Source organism: Crocuta crocuta, unplaced genomic scaffold (assembly GCF_008692635.1).
Source record: "Crocuta crocuta isolate KB4526 unplaced genomic scaffold, BGI_CrCroc_1.0 scaffold35, whole genome shotgun sequence".
In the NCBI taxonomy this organism is placed as follows: Eukaryota; Metazoa; Chordata; class Mammalia; order Carnivora; family Hyaenidae; genus Crocuta; species Crocuta crocuta.
The window spans coordinates 5768473-5785703 of NW_027530625.1; the positions used below are offsets into that span (position 1 = coordinate 5768473).

Below are 17231 nucleotides of genomic sequence, written 5' to 3' on the forward strand. Positions count from 1 at the left end.
GGCTGTAATGGGGCTGGGGTCTGCGCGAGGCGGGAAAGGATGACTGGCCTGGACCTGGGTCCTTCCTCCCTGCCCTCCCCGGAGTCAGAGAGGCCAGACTCCCTCCTCGGCGTGCAGGGAGTGCCTGTTTCCTTCAAACAGCGCTTTGGGGCTGCAAAGCGCTCCCCATTGCTGGGAGTGTGCAAACCGAGGCCGGGAAGCTATTCGTTGTTGGGAGTACTTGTGCCTGAGCAGGGTACTGCTCCCGCAACAGACGGAACCGGGTTAGGGGACAGGCGGCCCCTGGGATCTGACTTCAGGAGTTTCCCAATCAGATGCGTCTCTGGAAGTGCAGGGTTTTCTAGGTGAGAGGTCCTTTAGCGACCGTTCTGGAAGCTGGTAGAGTGGTGTAGAGCTCGGGCTCAGAGGCATCTGGGCTCAAGTTCAGGCTGAGGCTTGGTGCAAATGCCTTCACCTCTCCGCGCCTCAGTCAGTTCATCTCTAAAGTGGGAGTGATCACCGTGCCTTCCTGCGGGTGGTGATGAGACAAATAACATGAGGTGTAAGAAGTGCTGAGTACCGTGCCTGGCACACCGTAAGCATTCCGCGTGGAAATGCAGTTAAAATTAGCTTCCCAGGACCCTCAAGCCCGACCCACCCTCCCTGGGTAGGATGACTGGGCATTGGGTGAGGCTGGGGGCCCCTCATGGAGCCCTGCTTGCCCCCAGGAGGGGGGCTGCTCTGGCTGCTCTCCGGTGCAGAGCTGTGAGAACCTGGCCCTGCTGACGGCCCCAGGGCGGGATGCCAGGGAACTTTGGCCCTAAGTATGCTGGGTTATACTGGGGGCGGGGCAGCCCTTACAGGCAGGGGACCCTGCCTGCCTGCCTGCCTGCCCACTCACCCACCATTATCCCCAGCACTCATTCAGGAGCTGAGCACATCCTTAGCGCGAGGCCCAGGGCTAGCTCTGCGTTTAGAATGGTGAACAGGCCCATGAACTCCCTGCTGCTATGGACTATGAAGAAAACCCACTTTTTTCTTTTATATGAGGGAAACCGAGGCCTGGAGAGGGGAAGGAACGTGCCTAAGGCCTCAGTACCTTCATGATTTCCCCCTCCCTGGCCTCTGATTAGCTTCTCTGAGTGCTCACAAACGAGAAGAAAGCCTGGTGTTCACGAGTAGCATGACACAGGCTGTGATGAGGGACCCTCTGCAGGGACCATGGGTGCCTGAAGGAGGGGCCTCGGTGAGCCTGGGGGCCGCCTTCGGGGTCTCGGCCCCTGCTGACTCTTCTCTGGCCCCTTTCGTGCCTTCACGGCACCGATCCTTGCTTCCTTCACCCCTTCTCTACCCATTGAGCATCATTTTTGAGCCTAATTAAGTGCCAGATGCTGTACTGGGCTTGGGGGATTGAGCAGGGTGTAGAGACCCCGCCCTGCTCTCCCGGAGCCGACCGCCTAGAGGGACAGACACTGGGCCCGTGTCTACAGTAACGAGTGCATCGTGAACGATGCCCTGGTTACAGATTCCCCCACAGACTTAGAAAGCTCTGCAATGGCAGAAACATTCTCTCTCTCTCTCTCTCTCTCTCTCTCTCTCGCCTGTGGTGGGTACTTAATTTATGACGCGTTAACCCAGGCAGCATCTTGACTGGGGGAGCCCGTGTGTGCAAAGGTCAAGTGGGACAGGGCCAGGAGCATTCAGGCAGCTAGAGTCCCATCCTGGGAACCGGGGAGAGGTAGGAGGGAAGCAGGCGGGCTCGGGACTGCAGGGCCTGACGAGCTGAGCGGAGACGGGACTCATCCCAAGGGCAGAGAGAACCACGGAGGGGCTTAGATCAGAGGGCCACAAGGCCAGAGTGTCCACAGCACCTGCGGGAAGGCTCGAGCGCAGCGCCGGCTGCGGGCCGGGCCGGGCATCGGCTGGGCAGCCGAGAGACCCAGGATCTCAGAGCCAGAAGGGACCAGGCCGTCAGGTGGCTGAGGAGACAAGAGCCTAGACAAGGGGAGGGCCTCACCCAGCGTCACCCAGTGTCATCCAGTGGGCCTGGGGCTGCCCCAGCCCTGGAACACAGGCTTGCTGGCCCATCCTCCGAGCCCATGCCTCTTCCAAGCCCGTCCCACCGTGGATAGATATGAGTGAGGCCGGGTGTGTGAGCATCTATCTGTTCAGCCTGGACTCTGGGCTCCGCCCTGCATGGGCACCTTCCTGCTGCCCGTGTGAAGCCAGGCTGGCGGTGCGGGCCGTTTCCCATGCCAGGTTCTCAAAGCTCCCACAGCTGTAAGACGGGCGTCCTAATATCCCTTTTTCTCTGGCGCGGGGACCAAACCCTGAACCACGGCATGCCTTTTGACCCTAGGGTAGCCATGCAGCGCCTGGTCTAATGGCAAGGCTTTGGACTCACTGTCAGCCCTGCCATTAACCAAGGGGGGGAAGTGGCTCTTGTCTCTTGGCTTCAGTGTCCTCAGCTCTCAAAGGGGCTCCCAATCCTTGCACGGCCTCCTTTCCAGGCCTGTCAGGAGAGGAAAAAGCAGAAAGTAGCCAATTTCTTGCCAGGGGTAAGGCTGCCCTGCTGGGCAAAGCAGCCTCTCCCCCCTCCTCTCTTGGTCCCTGTCGGACTCTGCAGGGTCCAGGGCATGCATGTCCGGAGACGATCCCGAGGGTCCCGAGGCCCAGGGCTCGGCTGGGGCAGCCTCAGTGCGGCCCCGTGTTCCAGAGGCACTTACGTGCCTGCCCGGCCGCCTCCAGATCCGAGACCTGGCCTCTTAGTTCAGACCAGGCTGGGTTCTAATTCCCACTTTGGAGGATGAGTTTACTACCTGGACCAGGCCAGAGGCTAGGATTTTAGTCCAGATCTCACCTCCTTCTGGCTGTGTGACTTCAGACAAGTCACACAACCCATATGGGCCTCAGTGTGTTCATCTACAGAATGGGCCCAGCAAAGGCACCTGCTTTAAACTTCTGATCTGTGTATGTTAGGGCTCGTGCCCATGCCTGAGTTGGTCTGGTCTGCTAGTTGACTGAGGCGTCCACGGCTGCCTGGTCCCGCCCTTTGGGCCCTCCTGGGGCCTTCTTGGTGGCTCAGGCCCCACTTGACTTGGCTGGGGGCTGGCCCCTCTTCTGACTACTGTTTTTCATTCATCCTGTTCTCCCTGTCTGTCGCCGCCCCCCCCCCAGGTGATCTCTGTGGCCACCTCCTTGCCTACCTGAGCCTCAGCCCCGTGTTTGTCATTGTTGGTTTCGTGACCCTCATCATATTCAAGCGGGAGCTGCACACGGTGAGTGAGTCCGTCCCTGCCCGCCCCTCCGCCGCTCCTCCACTGCCCCCTCGCCAGGGAGGAGGGGCTCCGCACCATCTCACCGCCCCGCTTTGCCTTCCCTGCCCTCACCTTTCTTGAGGTGCCCTGGCCGGGTCCGGGTGGTTGACTCGTTGGACTGGGAGGCTCAGTCAGGGGCCACGGTCTCTGGGCCTGGGTGGTGGTTCAGTGGGCACAGAGGCCCAGCTGACCACACGTCTTCCTGGCAGATCTCGTTCCTCGGGGGCCTGGCGCTGAACGAGGGGGTCAACTGGCTGATCAAACACGTCATACAGGAGCCACGGCCCTGTGGAGGTAGGGCCTGGGCCATGGGGTCTGGGGGGGGTGTCCCCCGGTCAGGATGCCCCGGGAGCCCCGCATCCTCCCACCCTGCTCCGTTCTCTTTCTCCCAGGCCCCCACGAGGCAGTGAGCAACAAGTACGGGATGCCCTCCAGTCATTCCCAGTTCATGTGGTTCTTCTCCGTCTACTCCTGCCTTTTCCTGTATTTAAGGTAAGCGTCTGCTCCGGCCGGGGTGGCCCCGCACTGGCCCAGGCCGGCCTCTGCCAGGAACTCCCTCTCAGCTCTTTGGACGCCCCTGGGGCTTGGCCGCTGCCAGGGGTGGGAGGAGCTGCATCAAGGAAGAGATGTCCAAGCAGGATTGGGGGTGAGGGGAGGCCTGGGCTCCAGCCTGTGGGCCGAGGCCGTCTGACAGGCCTGTTTTCCCAGAATGCACCAAACAAACAACGCCAGGTTCCTGGACTTGCTGTGGAGACACGTGCTCTCCCTGGGTCTCGTCACCGCGGCCTTTCTAGTCTCCTATAGCAGGTACGGAGGGAGGGAGAGCCCCTACCCCCCGCCCTGCCCACTGGGGTCTGACTGGATTTGTGGTCCCTGTTGGACCTCCGCGGGGACCGGAGTCCCCACAACCTGTAGAGCAGTGCTGGGAAGGGGGTTCCCAGGCCCCTCGTTTTAAAGGGCTAGGGCTCCAGCTCCCCCTTCCAGCCCAGGCCTCGCGCTCTTCTCTTGGCTGAGCCCAAGGTCCTGGGGACACCTGCACACATCAGCCATCTGGCCCCAGGGTCCCACAGGAGCTTCTTGGAGACAAACTCAGAGCTGAAGGCTGAACAGAAGGCAAATCCCAGCCGATCTGTCCCTTCACTCCTATGGTCGGGGGAGCAGCCGTTGGGGTCCATCCCCCTGCCTCCTTCTGGAAATAGATTGGAGGCTGTGTGGTCAAGGACGCTGTCCCATCTGCGTGTGGTCCCCCCCCCCCACCATGTGTGCACATAGGTCCTCGGGAAGCCGGCACTTGGGCAGGGGGCGATCGTGTGGGCCTGTGGCCGGCTGGCTCTCATGAACTTCCCTCTGTCCTTGGCCCAGGGTCTACCTGCTGTACCACACGTGGAGCCAGGTGCTCTATGGGGCCCTTGCTGGGAGCCTCATGGCCGTCGCCTGGTTCGTCTTCACCCAGGAGGTCCTCACCCCGCTGTTCCCTAGGATAGCAGCCTGGTAACTGCCTCCTGGCCTTGTGGCTGCCCGCCCCCCCGCCTCAGCCTCCTGACTCGGCCCCCCCACCTCCCCGGGAGGGCCCTAGCGTCCCAGCCTCCGGTGGGCATGGACTGCAGGCTCTGCTTGCCTGGTGCCCTCCTCCCCCAGGGCTTTTCTCAGGCCCGTAAGCCAAGGCGCCATTTTCAGTCCCCAGCTAGGCTCTCGGGACTTAGGAAGCAGCCCGAGGCCTGGCGGGCTGTGCGTGCCGTAGGGCAGTGCCCCTGCCCGAGGTCACACTGGTGACATGTCCCGGTCTCTCAGCAGCTCCTGGGTCACAGGCCGGCCAGAGGCTCTGTGAGCAGTGGGGGAGGGTGCAGCACCAGCCCCAGGCACCGGCGGGGGGGTCTCGCTTGGCAGCGGCTGGCGTCCTGACGTGGCCCCGGCTCTGTGGGCATCTATCTCTGCAGGCCCATCTCGGAGTTCTTCCTCATCCGGGACACGAGCCTCATTCCCAACGTGCTCTGGTTCGAGTACACAGTAACCCGGGCAGAAGCCAGGTGAGCAGGGGGCAGCAGTCACTGGGGGACTCCCTAACTCCGTGGGGCCCCCTATTTTGGGGGGGCTCCCCAGTAGCCAGGCACTTGACTAAGCACTTTGCTTATACTACCTCATTGAACCTCCCCTGGGCCCCACTTTACAGAGGAGAAACTGAGGCTCAGGGGAAGAGAGAGGGAGTCACTTGGCTGGGGACTTGCAGAGGTAGGGTGTGGGGGAGCTTGGCAAGGAACCCAGGCTGTCTGGCCTCGAGCCGTGCTTGTAGCCTCCGTGGTCCAGAACCAGATGGCCAGGCAGCCGAGAGTCTCAGGCTGAATGTGGACACCCCTGGGAGTTGTTTAGTGTAGACCCTTTCCTATAGGTGGGTAAACCGAGACATAGGAAGTTAGGGACTGCCTGTGAATGCATAGCAAGTGGGGGCAAAGCTGGGCTTTGGAGCCTCTTGACTATCCCTCTCCACTCACCCCAAATCCTGGGCTGGTCTGGGGAAGGCCTGGTTTCTCTCCAGGCTCAGAAGGGAAGCAGAGGTGAGGCCAGGCTCCAGAGTAAGCCTGGAAGGCTTCCTGGAGGAGGCAGAGGGGCGGCCAGGCTGGGGCAGGGTGTCACAGCTCCAGAGAAATGTGTCTGGTGCATCGTGGTTCACATTATCCTAATGAGCTTAAGGGTAAAGTCCTGGATCCACAAGGAAAGGGGATTTGAGGGGGTTAAGGCAGCCAATCCCATTATGGGTGGAAGGGCCCCCGCGGGGGCCTCTCGTGGCCCGGCCCTCCCCCACCTGGCTGGCTGCCACCTGCCTTCATCAACCAGATTTTCTGCGCGCACCTGCTCTGTGCCAGGCTGTTGGGGAGGACAGAGCGAGATGGTCGTGGCAGGCAGGGGGGACACGAGGAATGAAGCACCTGTCTGTGTGATCGGTGCCCTGGGCCTGAGGGCCTGTGAGGGGCTCCTGNGCCTGTTGTAGTTGGGTTTGGCAGAGGGGAGAGAGCTCCAAAAAGCCACTGAGGCAGGATGACACTTGGTGAGTCTGCCAGACAGAGGCCGATGTGGCTGGAGCTCAGGGAATGAGGAGACGGGGGCTGGGGCTGGGCATCTGTGGGCACGGTTCATTTTCTGAAATTGAAAAAAACTTTTTTTTAAATTTTTGTTTTTGAGAGACTGTGAGCAGGGGAAGGGGGAGCGTGAGAGAGAGGGGGAGACAGAGGATCTGAAGCGGGCACCGTGCTGACACCAGCGAGCCTTATGCGGGGCCCGAACCCACGAACCGCGAGATCATGATCTGAGCCGAAGTCAGACGCTCAACCGACCGAGCCCCCCAGGCGCCCTCGTTTTCTGAATTTTAAATGGGACTCTAGAACAGGTCCATTCATTCTCCGTTCTGAGCCTCGATGAGGCCTGTAGGAAGATGGGGGACACTATCCCTGCTTCCCTCGGGTCACTGGGCCCGTCACGGATGTAGCCCTTCCTCCAGCCAGATAACCCACATTCTCTGCGTAACGTCCCTCAGTCCTTCCACCTTTGCTTACACACTTCCAGGTGGAGAACTCGCTCTCTTCTGTCTGTTTCAGTTGATAACAGACCCTGGCTTATCTGTCATCCCCAGAATGGGCGGGATTCCAGCCGGGTCCCCCTGGCTTCAGGTCTCTCCTCCGGGGCCCCACCTCTGCCCCAGTCTCCTGGCTCTGTTCCTGAACTCCAGAACCAAGGCGTCACGGGCCGGAGACACTGCTCCTCTGTGGGGGCCACATGCCAGGTCGCAGGGCAGGAGCTGGAGTCAACCACTGGGGCCACCGGGGTGGGCGTTCACCCATTCTGACGGGACTGTGGATGGGGAGGGGACAGCTGAGGGCATGGGTCCCTGAATGCCAGGAGTCCCCTCATTTGACCCCACCCCCCAGGAATCCTCACACTTGACTCCCCCCGCCCCCCGCTTTGCAGGAACAGACAGCGTAAGCTGGGGACAAAGCTACAGTGACCGTTGAGTGTGGCTGGGTCCAGCCTCCGGATCTGGGCCGCGTGGCACCTTGCAGGATGGCCAGAATGACAGAGGGATGAAGCAGAGACCTCTACAGACCCAAGTCACCAAGTGGAGCCTTTTTTTTCTTCTTTTGATTTTAATGAACAAGGTGGACCAAAGGGCCAAGCCAGCCCCTCAGCCGGGACCCCGGAGGGCCTGCTGCCAGGGGGCCACATGGCCAGAGACCCTCGCTGTGCTGCTGCCGGCCCCTGGTCGGGCGGAGAGCGCCCTCGGCATGGGCCCCAGGGTGTGGCGCGGAGAGGGGGGCTTGCGCCTCTGGTCGCGGGGCTGGGGAACCCAGGGGGCGTGAGAAATACACACTATTTATTTTTTGGTTTTGTCAAAGGCAGACGGGCTTTTGGAGAAGGGGCGGGAAGGGCCCACCTGCTCTGCCCCGGACACCCTGCACACCGAGGAGGGGCCGCAGTCAGCTTCCCGGGGCCCTGGGCCCTGGGCCCGGGGGACAGACCGCCGCTCCCTGGGCCCGAGAGGTGGCCTGGGGGCCCAGGAGATGAGCACCCCCACGCCCTCCCTGCCACCAATGCCATTCCAGAACTTCGTTCAGTGTTTCCTCGTCTGGGGGGCAGGGCCCAGAGCGCGCGCATCTGGCGGCTGCTATCATTGTTCTCTACCCCATATCGACCCTGCACCACAAGGGCTTTCTCCGGTCCCCTGTCCCCAAGACAATGGTCCCCTTCTGACAAAAGAGCCTGCACATGTGGGTGAGCAAACCCAGGCTGTTTACAGCTTTTTTTTTTTTTTTTTTTTTTTCCTGCCATCCAGCAGCCATTAGTTTTCATCTCCACCCGAACAAAGGGCAGAGGAACCAGGAGCCGGGGGAGGGGAGTGGAGCCGCGGGTGCGTGACGTCCCTGTCCTTCCCCTCCCCTTCCCTTCCCTTCCCTTCCTTCCATGTGCTCTCAACGCTCCCTTGTCCTTCCTGACGTCTTCCCGAGAGCTGGGGCACCTGCTGGGGCACCCCTAAGCCTGTGTCCGGGGTGCCGGTGCCCAGATCCCCACCGTGCAGCGTGGGACCCGATCTCTTAAGCCTAACTCTCAAGGAGAGTTGTGGAGAAGAGATGCTTCCAGACTCTTTGGAAGTTTCGAGAATTGACCCGCGCGGCTCGGACCTGTGTTCTGTGCCCCCACCCCCGCCTTTTTTCTTTGTGGAGGTTCCTAACCTGCTGCTAAAGCACAATATTCCGGTGCTTTCTTTTCTCATTTGTTCAAGACCGTGTCCAAAAGCCATTCCGGATGCCAGGACCAGGGGCCTATTTCTGGGGAAGGTTGGTCAGTCCCCACATTTTCCTCCCCGTCCCCCCTTATTTTTATTTTCTACTTTTTGCCTGAGACAAGCCAAGTGTGAGGTGGTTTGATTTAAGAAAAATCAATGAAATTGTTTACTATTGTTTTAAAATAAAATCTTGAACTCTGGCGGCTTGAGCGCGGTGACTGAGCTCGCGAGAGGAATCCTGGGGTGGGCGGCCTTGGGGACATGTGACCGTGAGGGGCAAGGATACGGTGAGCACCATAAAATCACAAGCATCTCCAAGACCTCCAGTCCCTTCTAGGCCCCAGACGTGGGGTTTGAACGGCCTCTGGGACGTTTCCCAGCCGGGTCTGAGGCGACCGCAACGCCTGCCGTTCAGTTACAAGCCTGCCCGTTTCCTAGTCTCTGCCCCGCGGCGCTGTCGCACTCGGTCCGATCCCCCTCGGTGTGACAGCCCTCGAGGACCGGGCCAGCGTGCTCTTCCTAAGCCTCCGTCACCTCCGCTCCCCAGTTAATCCGCTCTTCTCGAGCGCCTGGACGGGTGAGCATCTTCCTTCGCAAGAACGAACTGCACACGGAGCTGGGTGTTTGCGGGGGCGGGGGGGGGAGTGAGTCGGGTACAAGTCAGACTCCAGGGCTGGCCCCGGGCACGCAGTGTCCTCCTCGGTCCACAGAGCGGAGATGCCACAGGGCAGCGCTGTTCCCCCCTCAGGGTCAGGGCGAACCAGAACCGTCTGTCCTCCCAGCAGCTTGGAGGCGGGGACGGGGTCCCCACCGGGTCCACAGAACCTTTAGTTCGGTTCCCGCGGCCTCCCCCCGGGTGCCCGGCAGGAGGAAGCAGGTCTCCGCAGGAAGCTTCACCCCAGACTTGCTGGTGGGAATAGTTTTATATCTGTGGTGCACAAGCTCTAGAGCGAGGTGACCCAGGTACAAAAGTCACAGCCCTGTGACTGAGAACCAGCGGGAAGCAGGCCACGGAGGCAGACCCGTAAACACCTGCGTGGCGCTGGAACGAGCAGGCACAGGCTAAATTGTCTTTCCTGTTTTAAGGAAATAAAAGGCTAACTTAAAGTAATCTGTACGGAACAGGAAACTAAAGTGAGCTCTGGCAGATTTTTAAATGAATTTTTAAAAACTTGAAAATAAAAGAAGGGCGCCTGGGTGGCTTAGTCGGTTAAACGTCCAACCTCGGCTCAGGTCATGATCTCTTGGTTTGTGGGTTCGAGCCCTGCATCTGGCTCTGTGCTGTCAGCTGGGAGCCTGGAGCCTGCTTCAGATTCTCTCTCTCTCTCTCTCTCTCTGCCTCCCCCACTTGTGCGTGCGTGCATGCTCTCTCTCTCTCTGTCAAAAATGAAGAAACCTTAAAAAAACTTCTTAAATAAAAAAACACTAGCTGAGAAACAAGAACCCAATAGACGTAGACTCAGTTGAAGAGAACCAAGCTAGAGGACAGGAGTGACATCCAGAGAGAGGAAAGGGGCTGACCAGTCCTGGGGTCCCTGAGTCCCAAGTGGGCTTGCTGCCTTCACTCCCCTCGACAGCCCTCCCCACGCCCCATCTCTGCATACCATCCCCGTCTTCGGGCAGCCCTACCCCTCCTTGTCCCCTTCAGTCCAGTCCCCAAGCCTCACCAACTCTACTCTATTAACATGTTTGAAATGAAATGTCGGTCTCCCGCCACTGGCCGGGCCCTCCCTGGAGGCAGTGAAGCCTCCCCACTCAGCCCCCCCATCCCCAGCCCAGCCAGGCCCTCTCAACCCATGCCTCGGCATCTTCCTAAAACTCCCTCCTTACCGTCTGGGGAGAAAGCCATGTGTTCCCCTGGGCCCCGGACTCGCCTCACCTGGCAGGCTCCAGTCCCCGCCCTTTCCCAGGGAAGAGAGCCCAAACCAAGTTCGTGCCAATCTGGACAAACTTTTAGGGATCTAGGCAGAAAACCAAGTGAGCTTCGTTCATTCATTGTCTTCCGTGTTCAAATTGAATGATGTGTTATTGCACAAGATATACTTACAGCTGTCCTTTTTCACTCGTATTTTGCAAATACAAACAAGCCACAAAAAGTCCCGCCACCACCCGCAAAGCCAAGTTCTTTATCTGCTTCATTAGCCTCAGGGTCTGCTTGCTCCCAGGGTGGGGGGGNGTTGTCCTTGAATTTGTTTCCCAAGATGCAAGTGCCTACTGGTGTAACATCTAGACAGGTGGATTTAAAACCTCGATCCTGTAGAAGTGGGTGATTTACCTCCCCCCTCCCCCAGGGGACTTCCATGCGTCCCGCATGACACTGGGGTGGGGTGTCTATGCTAACCGTGTCTTCCCCAACCAGTACTTTTTGGCTCTAGAAAACTGAGGGAGCCTCTGTAGCACGAGGCCTGTAACCTCTCAAACGCAAGGGGATGCCCTCACCCCTGAAGGACAGCTTTGGGGGAGCGAGGTCTTGCTTTATATGCAGTTTTTTTTTTTTTAATGTTTTATTTATTTCTAGGAGAGAGAGAGAGAGACAGCGTGAGCAGGGGAGGGTCAGAGAGAGAGGGAGTCACAGACTGAAACAGGCTCCAGGCTCTGAGCTGGCAGTCAGCACAGGGCCCGACGTGGGGCTCGAACCCACGAACCGCGAGATCATGACCTAAGCGAAAGTCGGACGCTTAACCGACTAAGCCACCCAGGCGCCCCGCTTTATATGCAGTTCTTATTAGCACTTGAGCCTCCAGAGTCCCGGGCGTCTGTCGGGGCGCCATCCTCGGCTTGGCTCACTCCCCCTGCACCCCTGCCGCCCTGGGCAGGGCTCACCCGGTACTCTCAGCTCCTGCGAGTCCCAGCAGCCCCCAGAGGGAGCAGCACCCCTCCCACTGTATAGATGAGGACGCCCAGGCACAGCAAGGTCAAGGGCCAGCCTAAGCGCCCCAGTGGCAGGGCAGAGGCAGCGTGCTGGGGAATTCTCTCCCAGGTCTTCTAGTTCGGGGCCCCGAGAGGGCACTCCCGCACCCCTTCCCTTGGCATTGCCCCACCTTGCTGGCCCTGGGGGCCTGAGGAGAGGCCAGACCCAGGGCAACAACCACTCCCATCATCTCGGCCCCCCTCCTCCCCGGGGACTTGGGGCAAAGGAGCATGCCCTCCCTCAGCCTCATCAGAGAACAGGACTCAGTCCCCACCCTTGTGTGGCTGTGAGTTCCACCCAGTCAGTGCCCCGGTCCAGCTGGTACCTCCCTGTGCCTCCTAGGCCGGGGCCCTCTGTCCTTCATGACTAGCTCATGGGTTCGGGTCTGGGCCGGTTGCCACCCACAGCCTGCTCCTTTCTCCGCCCATGGCCCTGGGTTGTCTGACTGGGTGTGGTGTTGGGGCTGCGGGCTGGGCTAGGCTACAGGGGCTCCCCTGGGAACCTCTGCTCTGCCATTTAGTGGCCTGGTGACCTGAGCCTCTCTGAGCTTCAGTTTCCTCATCTGAAAAACGGAGAAGACCACAGGCCTCCACCCTCACGTGACTGTCACAAGTCAGCTGGGTCACCTCATCCCCAGGCTCAGTGGCCTCTCCCATCCTCACCCCCTTGGCCTCCTGCTCTGAGGGTCCCCACGTGCCTTCCTTAGGGCCAGTATCCCCTGGAGGGAGAGACTTCTCTCCACAAATAGCCTACTCGATGGGGGCAGGACACCCCGGGCCTGCTGGGTGTGGGAGGTCAGGGGCACGTACAGGGCTCTGATTGGCTAGACTGTGTGACCTGGTATCCGGGTGGCCCCCCGGGGCGGGACCAGGGTGAGCAAGGCTGCCTGGCCACCACCGTTGGTGGCGCGTGGGGGTGGCAGCCTGGAGAGTCAGCTACACACCGCCTCACCCAACACAGCTAGGAGGCCCCACGGCCCCTGGGGAGGGTCGTTCTCACTCACAGCCTCTGGGACAGGGAGGCCCACGTCTGTGGAGACTGCAGCCCCGGGTCTGGTGCCCTTCCTGGCCAAGCGCCCTGCGGGTGGCACTGGCCCGTGGCTCCATGGCCTAAGCCCCAGGACCCTCCTCCTGGCCGCTCTGGGAGCCTTTGGACCCACTGGCTGCTTGGACAACGGCTCCCAGATGCAGGGGATGCTGAGAGAAGGCAAAGCCAGGCGTGTGCCCCACGTTGCCTGCCCCCTCGGCTGAAACACCTCTTCGCTGACAAATCTCCCCTTTATTAATCACCTCACGTGTTACTGTGACACAGCCATGAAAGTGGCTCAGGAGTCGAGCTGAACGGAAGCGGGCGAGCTGGGGCCCCCCGGCCACACCATCCGAAGGAGCGCGGCAGGGGGAGGTCATGCTGCCGCGCAGGGCGGGCGGAGGCAAGGCCTTGGGCTTCGCTTACCAGCACACCTTGCACCCTGACCTTGGCCCTGGGGAAGGCTAGAGCCCCCGATAGTCCTGTCTCTAGATCCTTGGGAGCCTGGGGATGGGGATTGGGGTACAGACACCAGCTCAGCAGTGCAGAGGGCGGGGGTGGAGGCTGGCGAGAGCCGAGCTCGCAAGAAAAGGACTTCCCAGCCTGCTAATCTGGGGAGGGACAGGGACAGGCTCTACTGGTTCCTGTCCCCGCAGGAAGGCTCCTGGGGGGACACACCCGACACCTGGGTTCGATGTCCTGCTTAGGCTCTGAGCTCCACGGAAGGCACTGGCTCGGGCCTGCAGGCCCCACTGGGGGTGCCGTCCATCCCTGGCTCAGGCAGATCTGCGGGGCCCGGGGCGGGGGTGGGGGACGGTACAGAGCGGAGGGGTGGAACCCTGGTGGGCTGCCCAGCCCCGGTGGCAGCTGGGCCGGGACACCAGCAGGCCTGAGCACAGGGCGCTCACAGCTTGGCCCGAGGGTGGTGCTGGAGCAGAGCGCGCATGTCCAGGAGAGCCTTCTCCAGGTAGTGCGCCAGGCGGGCGGCGTTCGTCTCCGCACAGCTGTTGTAGGCCGACACGGAGAAGTTGATGTGAGTCTCCATGGGGTTGTAGCAAACGCCATAGCCGTCGGGGACCACGGGCCCGAAGAACATGACTGTGTCTGTCTTGGCAGGGACCTGGGGACGGCATGGGACTAAGGCTCTTGTCCCACCCCGTGGGGCAGCCAGCCTGCCCTTCCCTGTTTCCGCTGTGCCCCGCCTGAGGTCCGCTCTCCCCTTCTCCAGCCGGCAGGTTACTCCTCCTCCTGGGGGTGCAGTTCTGGGACCACCCTCTGGGGGGCCCCCTCGCCACTCCCGAGGGAGCTTTAGTTGCTCCCTCCTTGAGGCGCCCCTGACCCTGAGTACTCCGCAGCTGGGTCTGTTCTGTCCCACCCTGGGGCACCTGGGCAGGTGGGCAGGGGCAGGAGAAGCCAGATGGCTCCGGGCCGGTGACCCACCTGGCTGGTGGAGAGGTTGAAGTGCATAGCGATGGCGTAGGACGTGTCCATGAAGATGTCAGGCATGCTCACCAGGTCCTCAATGGCCTGCAGCTTCAGGCCCAGCAGGTGCCGGTCAAAGGCCTCCCCGCGGATAGCCTGTGGGAGGGGACCGTCAGCCGCAGGGGCTGACGGGGGCATCCCTGCCTTCCCGAAAAGCCTGCGGCAGCAACCCCCCTTCCATGTAGTGGTGCCTCGGAGTCACGAGACCAGAGGGTCTAGGCAGGAGAGCCCTCATTTCTCAGATGGGGAAACTGAGGCTCGGGGACCTGCCCAGGGAGGGGCAGTGTAGCCTTTAAGAACACAGGCCTGCAGCTGGGTGGCCTGGCCCCATCCTGGCTACGGGGCCTTGGCCGGTCACTTGGGAGTCTCAGGGTCTTCATCTGCAGAATGGGGATGGGTACTGAATTCCCCTCCCGGGGTAGCAGTGACATCGAAACGGACCTCTGTATGTAACATGGGCAGGGCCTGACACACAGGTGCTCAGAGCCAGATGGGAACCTAGACCTCCCGTCCCTGACTGCAGCCCAAGCCGTCAGAGGCCAGGAACCCCGCTGTCGGACAGACCACGCAAACCCTCAGCACCCGGGGCTCTGGGGCCACCGAGGAGAGAGCATGACACACGACGCAGAGGCGAATCTGGGACCACCAAAGCCACTGGGCTCAGTCTCAGTTTCTCCAGCTTTAAAATGAGTATATTCGGCCTTCCTCCGGGTGCCCCAGGTGCCCCATGGTTTGGGGAGGGGTGGCTCGTGCCAAGGGTGAGCGGCTGCTGGGACAGACGGGGAGATGGACGGCTGGGAGACGACAAGGGTCAAGCACACAGGGACAGCAGGGGCTCACTCACCTGGTTTGTGTAGGCTCGGTGGGCTTGCACGGCCTTCCACAGCAGCTCCACTTTCTGGTGCTCCTAAGAGGGGCGGGGTAGTTGAAGTGTGTGTTCCTTCTCTGTTCCTGCTGCCCGCCCGGGGTGGCCCGCTCTGCCCGGCACTAAGATCCGAACTCTCTGAGAGCAGGAGCCCAAACTGCCGGCCCCCCCACCCGGCCCGCCCATCCCTCCGGTCAGTCCTCAGCCAAGGCCTGAGATGTAGGCAGATGCTCCCTGCTGATGAGTGAACGTCTTTATGCCTTTGGCTGCCAGGAAGCTCAGGGTCAGGGCCAAATTCATGACTCCACGGGGGAATACAGTAGGCGCTCAATCAATGTGCACTGACAGAACACACAGGAAGGGAGATGGCTCAAGGCCAGCTTGCCTGCCCTCACCCCAGCCCTCTCACCGACACGCTGGCGTCATCCATGGCTTTGACGAAGGTCAGGGAGTCTGTGGAAGCTGAGCGGATGGTGTCGGTGCGGCCCAGGTGAAACATACGCAGGGAGGCGCTCTCGTACGTGGCACATGCCTGATTGTAGATCCTGGGTGGGAGAGGGGGCTGAGCGCACCCCTGGGAGGTGCCCCCCCCCCCAGCCCCAGGTCGTGGGCAGGCGAGGCGGGGCGCACCTGTAGTAGGCCAGCTGTAGTGCCATCTGGATGAAGGCGTCCGGGCTCAGCTTCTCCGACTTGGGGAAGTCCTTCCCAAAATGGTGGAATACCATCACCATGATGTCCAGGTCCTGGATCATGCTGGGGGGTGGGAGAGAGGTGGGTGAGGAGGGGGCACCAGGTGGCCCCAGCCAACCCCTGAAGCAGTCTCAGAGCCAGCCAGGTGCAACGGCAGTCCCCGGGAACAAGGGGCCCGGCTCCTTCCCCCGACTCAACTCGCCCAAGTGCACCGCACTTACATGCTGAGATTCTGCTTGGCCTTTTCAATGTCGCTCTTGATCTCAGGGGTGATGTTGAACCGCAGCTTCTTGGGCATGGGCAGGGGCACCATGGGGGACCGCACCAGCTCGGGTTTCTTCCTGCATAGGACACGGGGGCCTCAGGCTTATGCTGGGGCCTCAGGGGTCCCTGGCTGCATCCCTGGGACTGAGGTGCAGGGCACGGGTTCCTGAGGCCAGAGGGAGCCAGCCTGGGGAGACTCTGGGTTTAGAAAACTGCCTTCACTCCAGCCTCTAAGGGACCACACACGGAGGGGGCCTGGAGAGGGAAAGGGACTTGTCCAAGGTCATGGAGCTGGGGAGCGGCAGAGCCAGAACTCAAACCAGGTCAGATGGGCTCTAAACCCCTGCCTTCTTCTGTCTTCCTTTGAAGCCTTCCCTGGCACAAGGGAGAATGGCGTTCCCCCACAACTGTCTCCTGTCACCAGGAGCTCGGGAACCATGTGGAGGGTGGGACAAGCACACTCACGTGAACTCAATGACGTGGTCCACAAGGGCAATGATGGGGGGCCCCTCCGCCGCCGCGTGCTCATAAACAAGCCCGCAGGAGCCGTCTTCGGCCACGATGAACTAGAGAAGGGGACGGGACCCATCAGCCCCCGGTCCCTGGAGCCACACTCTGCTGGTTGGGTCCCGTGGGAAGGGCCTCACTGAAGCCATCTCAGGGGTTATGCTGACTTTATTATTGTTATTATTAATAACAACTAACACTCACCAGGGGCCTCAGGCCCATTTCAGGCCACAGCAAGCACGTCTCATACTCACAGATCTCACTGAGTCCCTGAGTCATTTTACAGGTGCAGAGCGGGAAAGTCAGGGCCACGACCGTGCCGCTCTGCCTGGCCCCGCATCCTAGCTCTCTCTGATGTGCAGAAGAGGTGACAGTGGTTTCTGGGCTGGGCCCAGTAATGACAGGCTGACTGCCTGGTTAATTACAGCCGCGTCCACCTGCTGACTTCCCACCTGCTTTACTAGCTGGGAGGCCAGGGACGCCCAGGCCGGGGGCAGGAAGTCCCAAGTGGGCTAAGTTTGGGTGTGCGTCCTGCGGGGGCATCAGGTCTCCGCCGGATCCACACCTGCAGCGTCTTGTCGAACCAGCGATTGCCGCTGTTGAGCTTGCCACCACCCCCGTGCAGCATCTGGCCGGCCACGTGACTGCGGTACACATCGTCTGAGACCCGGGGCATGGGTGCATCCAGGCACACGGTGAAGATGCTCTTCTGGATGGAGCGAACTGACTCCCGGTTCACCTTGTCTGTGGAGGCATGGGGGAGGGGTGCGGGATGGGGGCGAATGTCAAGCCTGGGGAAGCCTCGGATGGAAGCTTCCAGAGCATGCACCTGGTGCTGGGCGAGGGCTTTGGAGCTCTACACTCAACAGGGCCCTGGAGCATTGGTGGCATGGTGGTGAGCATAGCTGCCTTGCAATC

General features: G+C 60.9%; 2 protein-coding genes across 5 annotated transcripts in view; one reads left to right on the forward strand and one right to left on the reverse strand.

Moving 5' to 3' along the window:
• Window positions 1–8768, forward strand: part of DOLPP1 (dolichyldiphosphatase 1) — a 9185-nt gene extending 417 nt beyond the window's left edge. Inside the window, exons 2-8 of one of the 2 annotated variants that reach the window (XM_077768364.1) lie at window positions 3157–3257; window positions 3506–3590; window positions 3689–3788; window positions 4005–4103; window positions 4659–4787; window positions 5234–5323; window positions 7257–8768. In XM_077768364.1, coding sequence (XP_077624490.1) covers window positions 3157–3257; window positions 3506–3590; window positions 3689–3788; window positions 4005–4103; window positions 4659–4787; window positions 5234–5323; window positions 7257–7293 — 641 coding nt within the window. In that variant the 3' untranslated portion in view covers window positions 7294–8768. The remainder of the gene's footprint in view (window positions 1–3156; window positions 3258–3505; window positions 3591–3688; window positions 3789–4004; window positions 4104–4658; window positions 4788–5233; window positions 5324–7256) is intronic. The other variant, XM_077768365.1, reaches the window with a different exon arrangement.
• A 3969-nt stretch (window positions 8769–12737) lies between these two features.
• The window catches only part of CRAT (carnitine O-acetyltransferase), a 13148-nt gene continuing 8654 nt past the window's right edge, over window positions 12738–17231 (reverse strand). For all 3 annotated transcript variants that reach the window (XM_077768367.1, XM_077768366.1, XM_077768368.1), the window contains 8 exons: window positions 16879–17057; window positions 16272–16372; window positions 15764–15883; window positions 15483–15605; window positions 15262–15397; window positions 14832–14894; window positions 13946–14083; window positions 12738–13625 (listed from right to left, as the gene is read on the reverse strand). In XM_077768367.1, the coding sequence (XP_077624493.1) occupies window positions 13410–13625; window positions 13946–14083; window positions 14832–14894; window positions 15262–15397; window positions 15483–15605; window positions 15764–15883; window positions 16272–16372; window positions 16879–17057 (1076 nt within the window). In that variant the 3' untranslated portion in view covers window positions 12738–13409. The remainder of the gene's footprint in view (window positions 13626–13945; window positions 14084–14831; window positions 14895–15261; window positions 15398–15482; window positions 15606–15763; window positions 15884–16271; window positions 16373–16878; window positions 17058–17231) is intronic.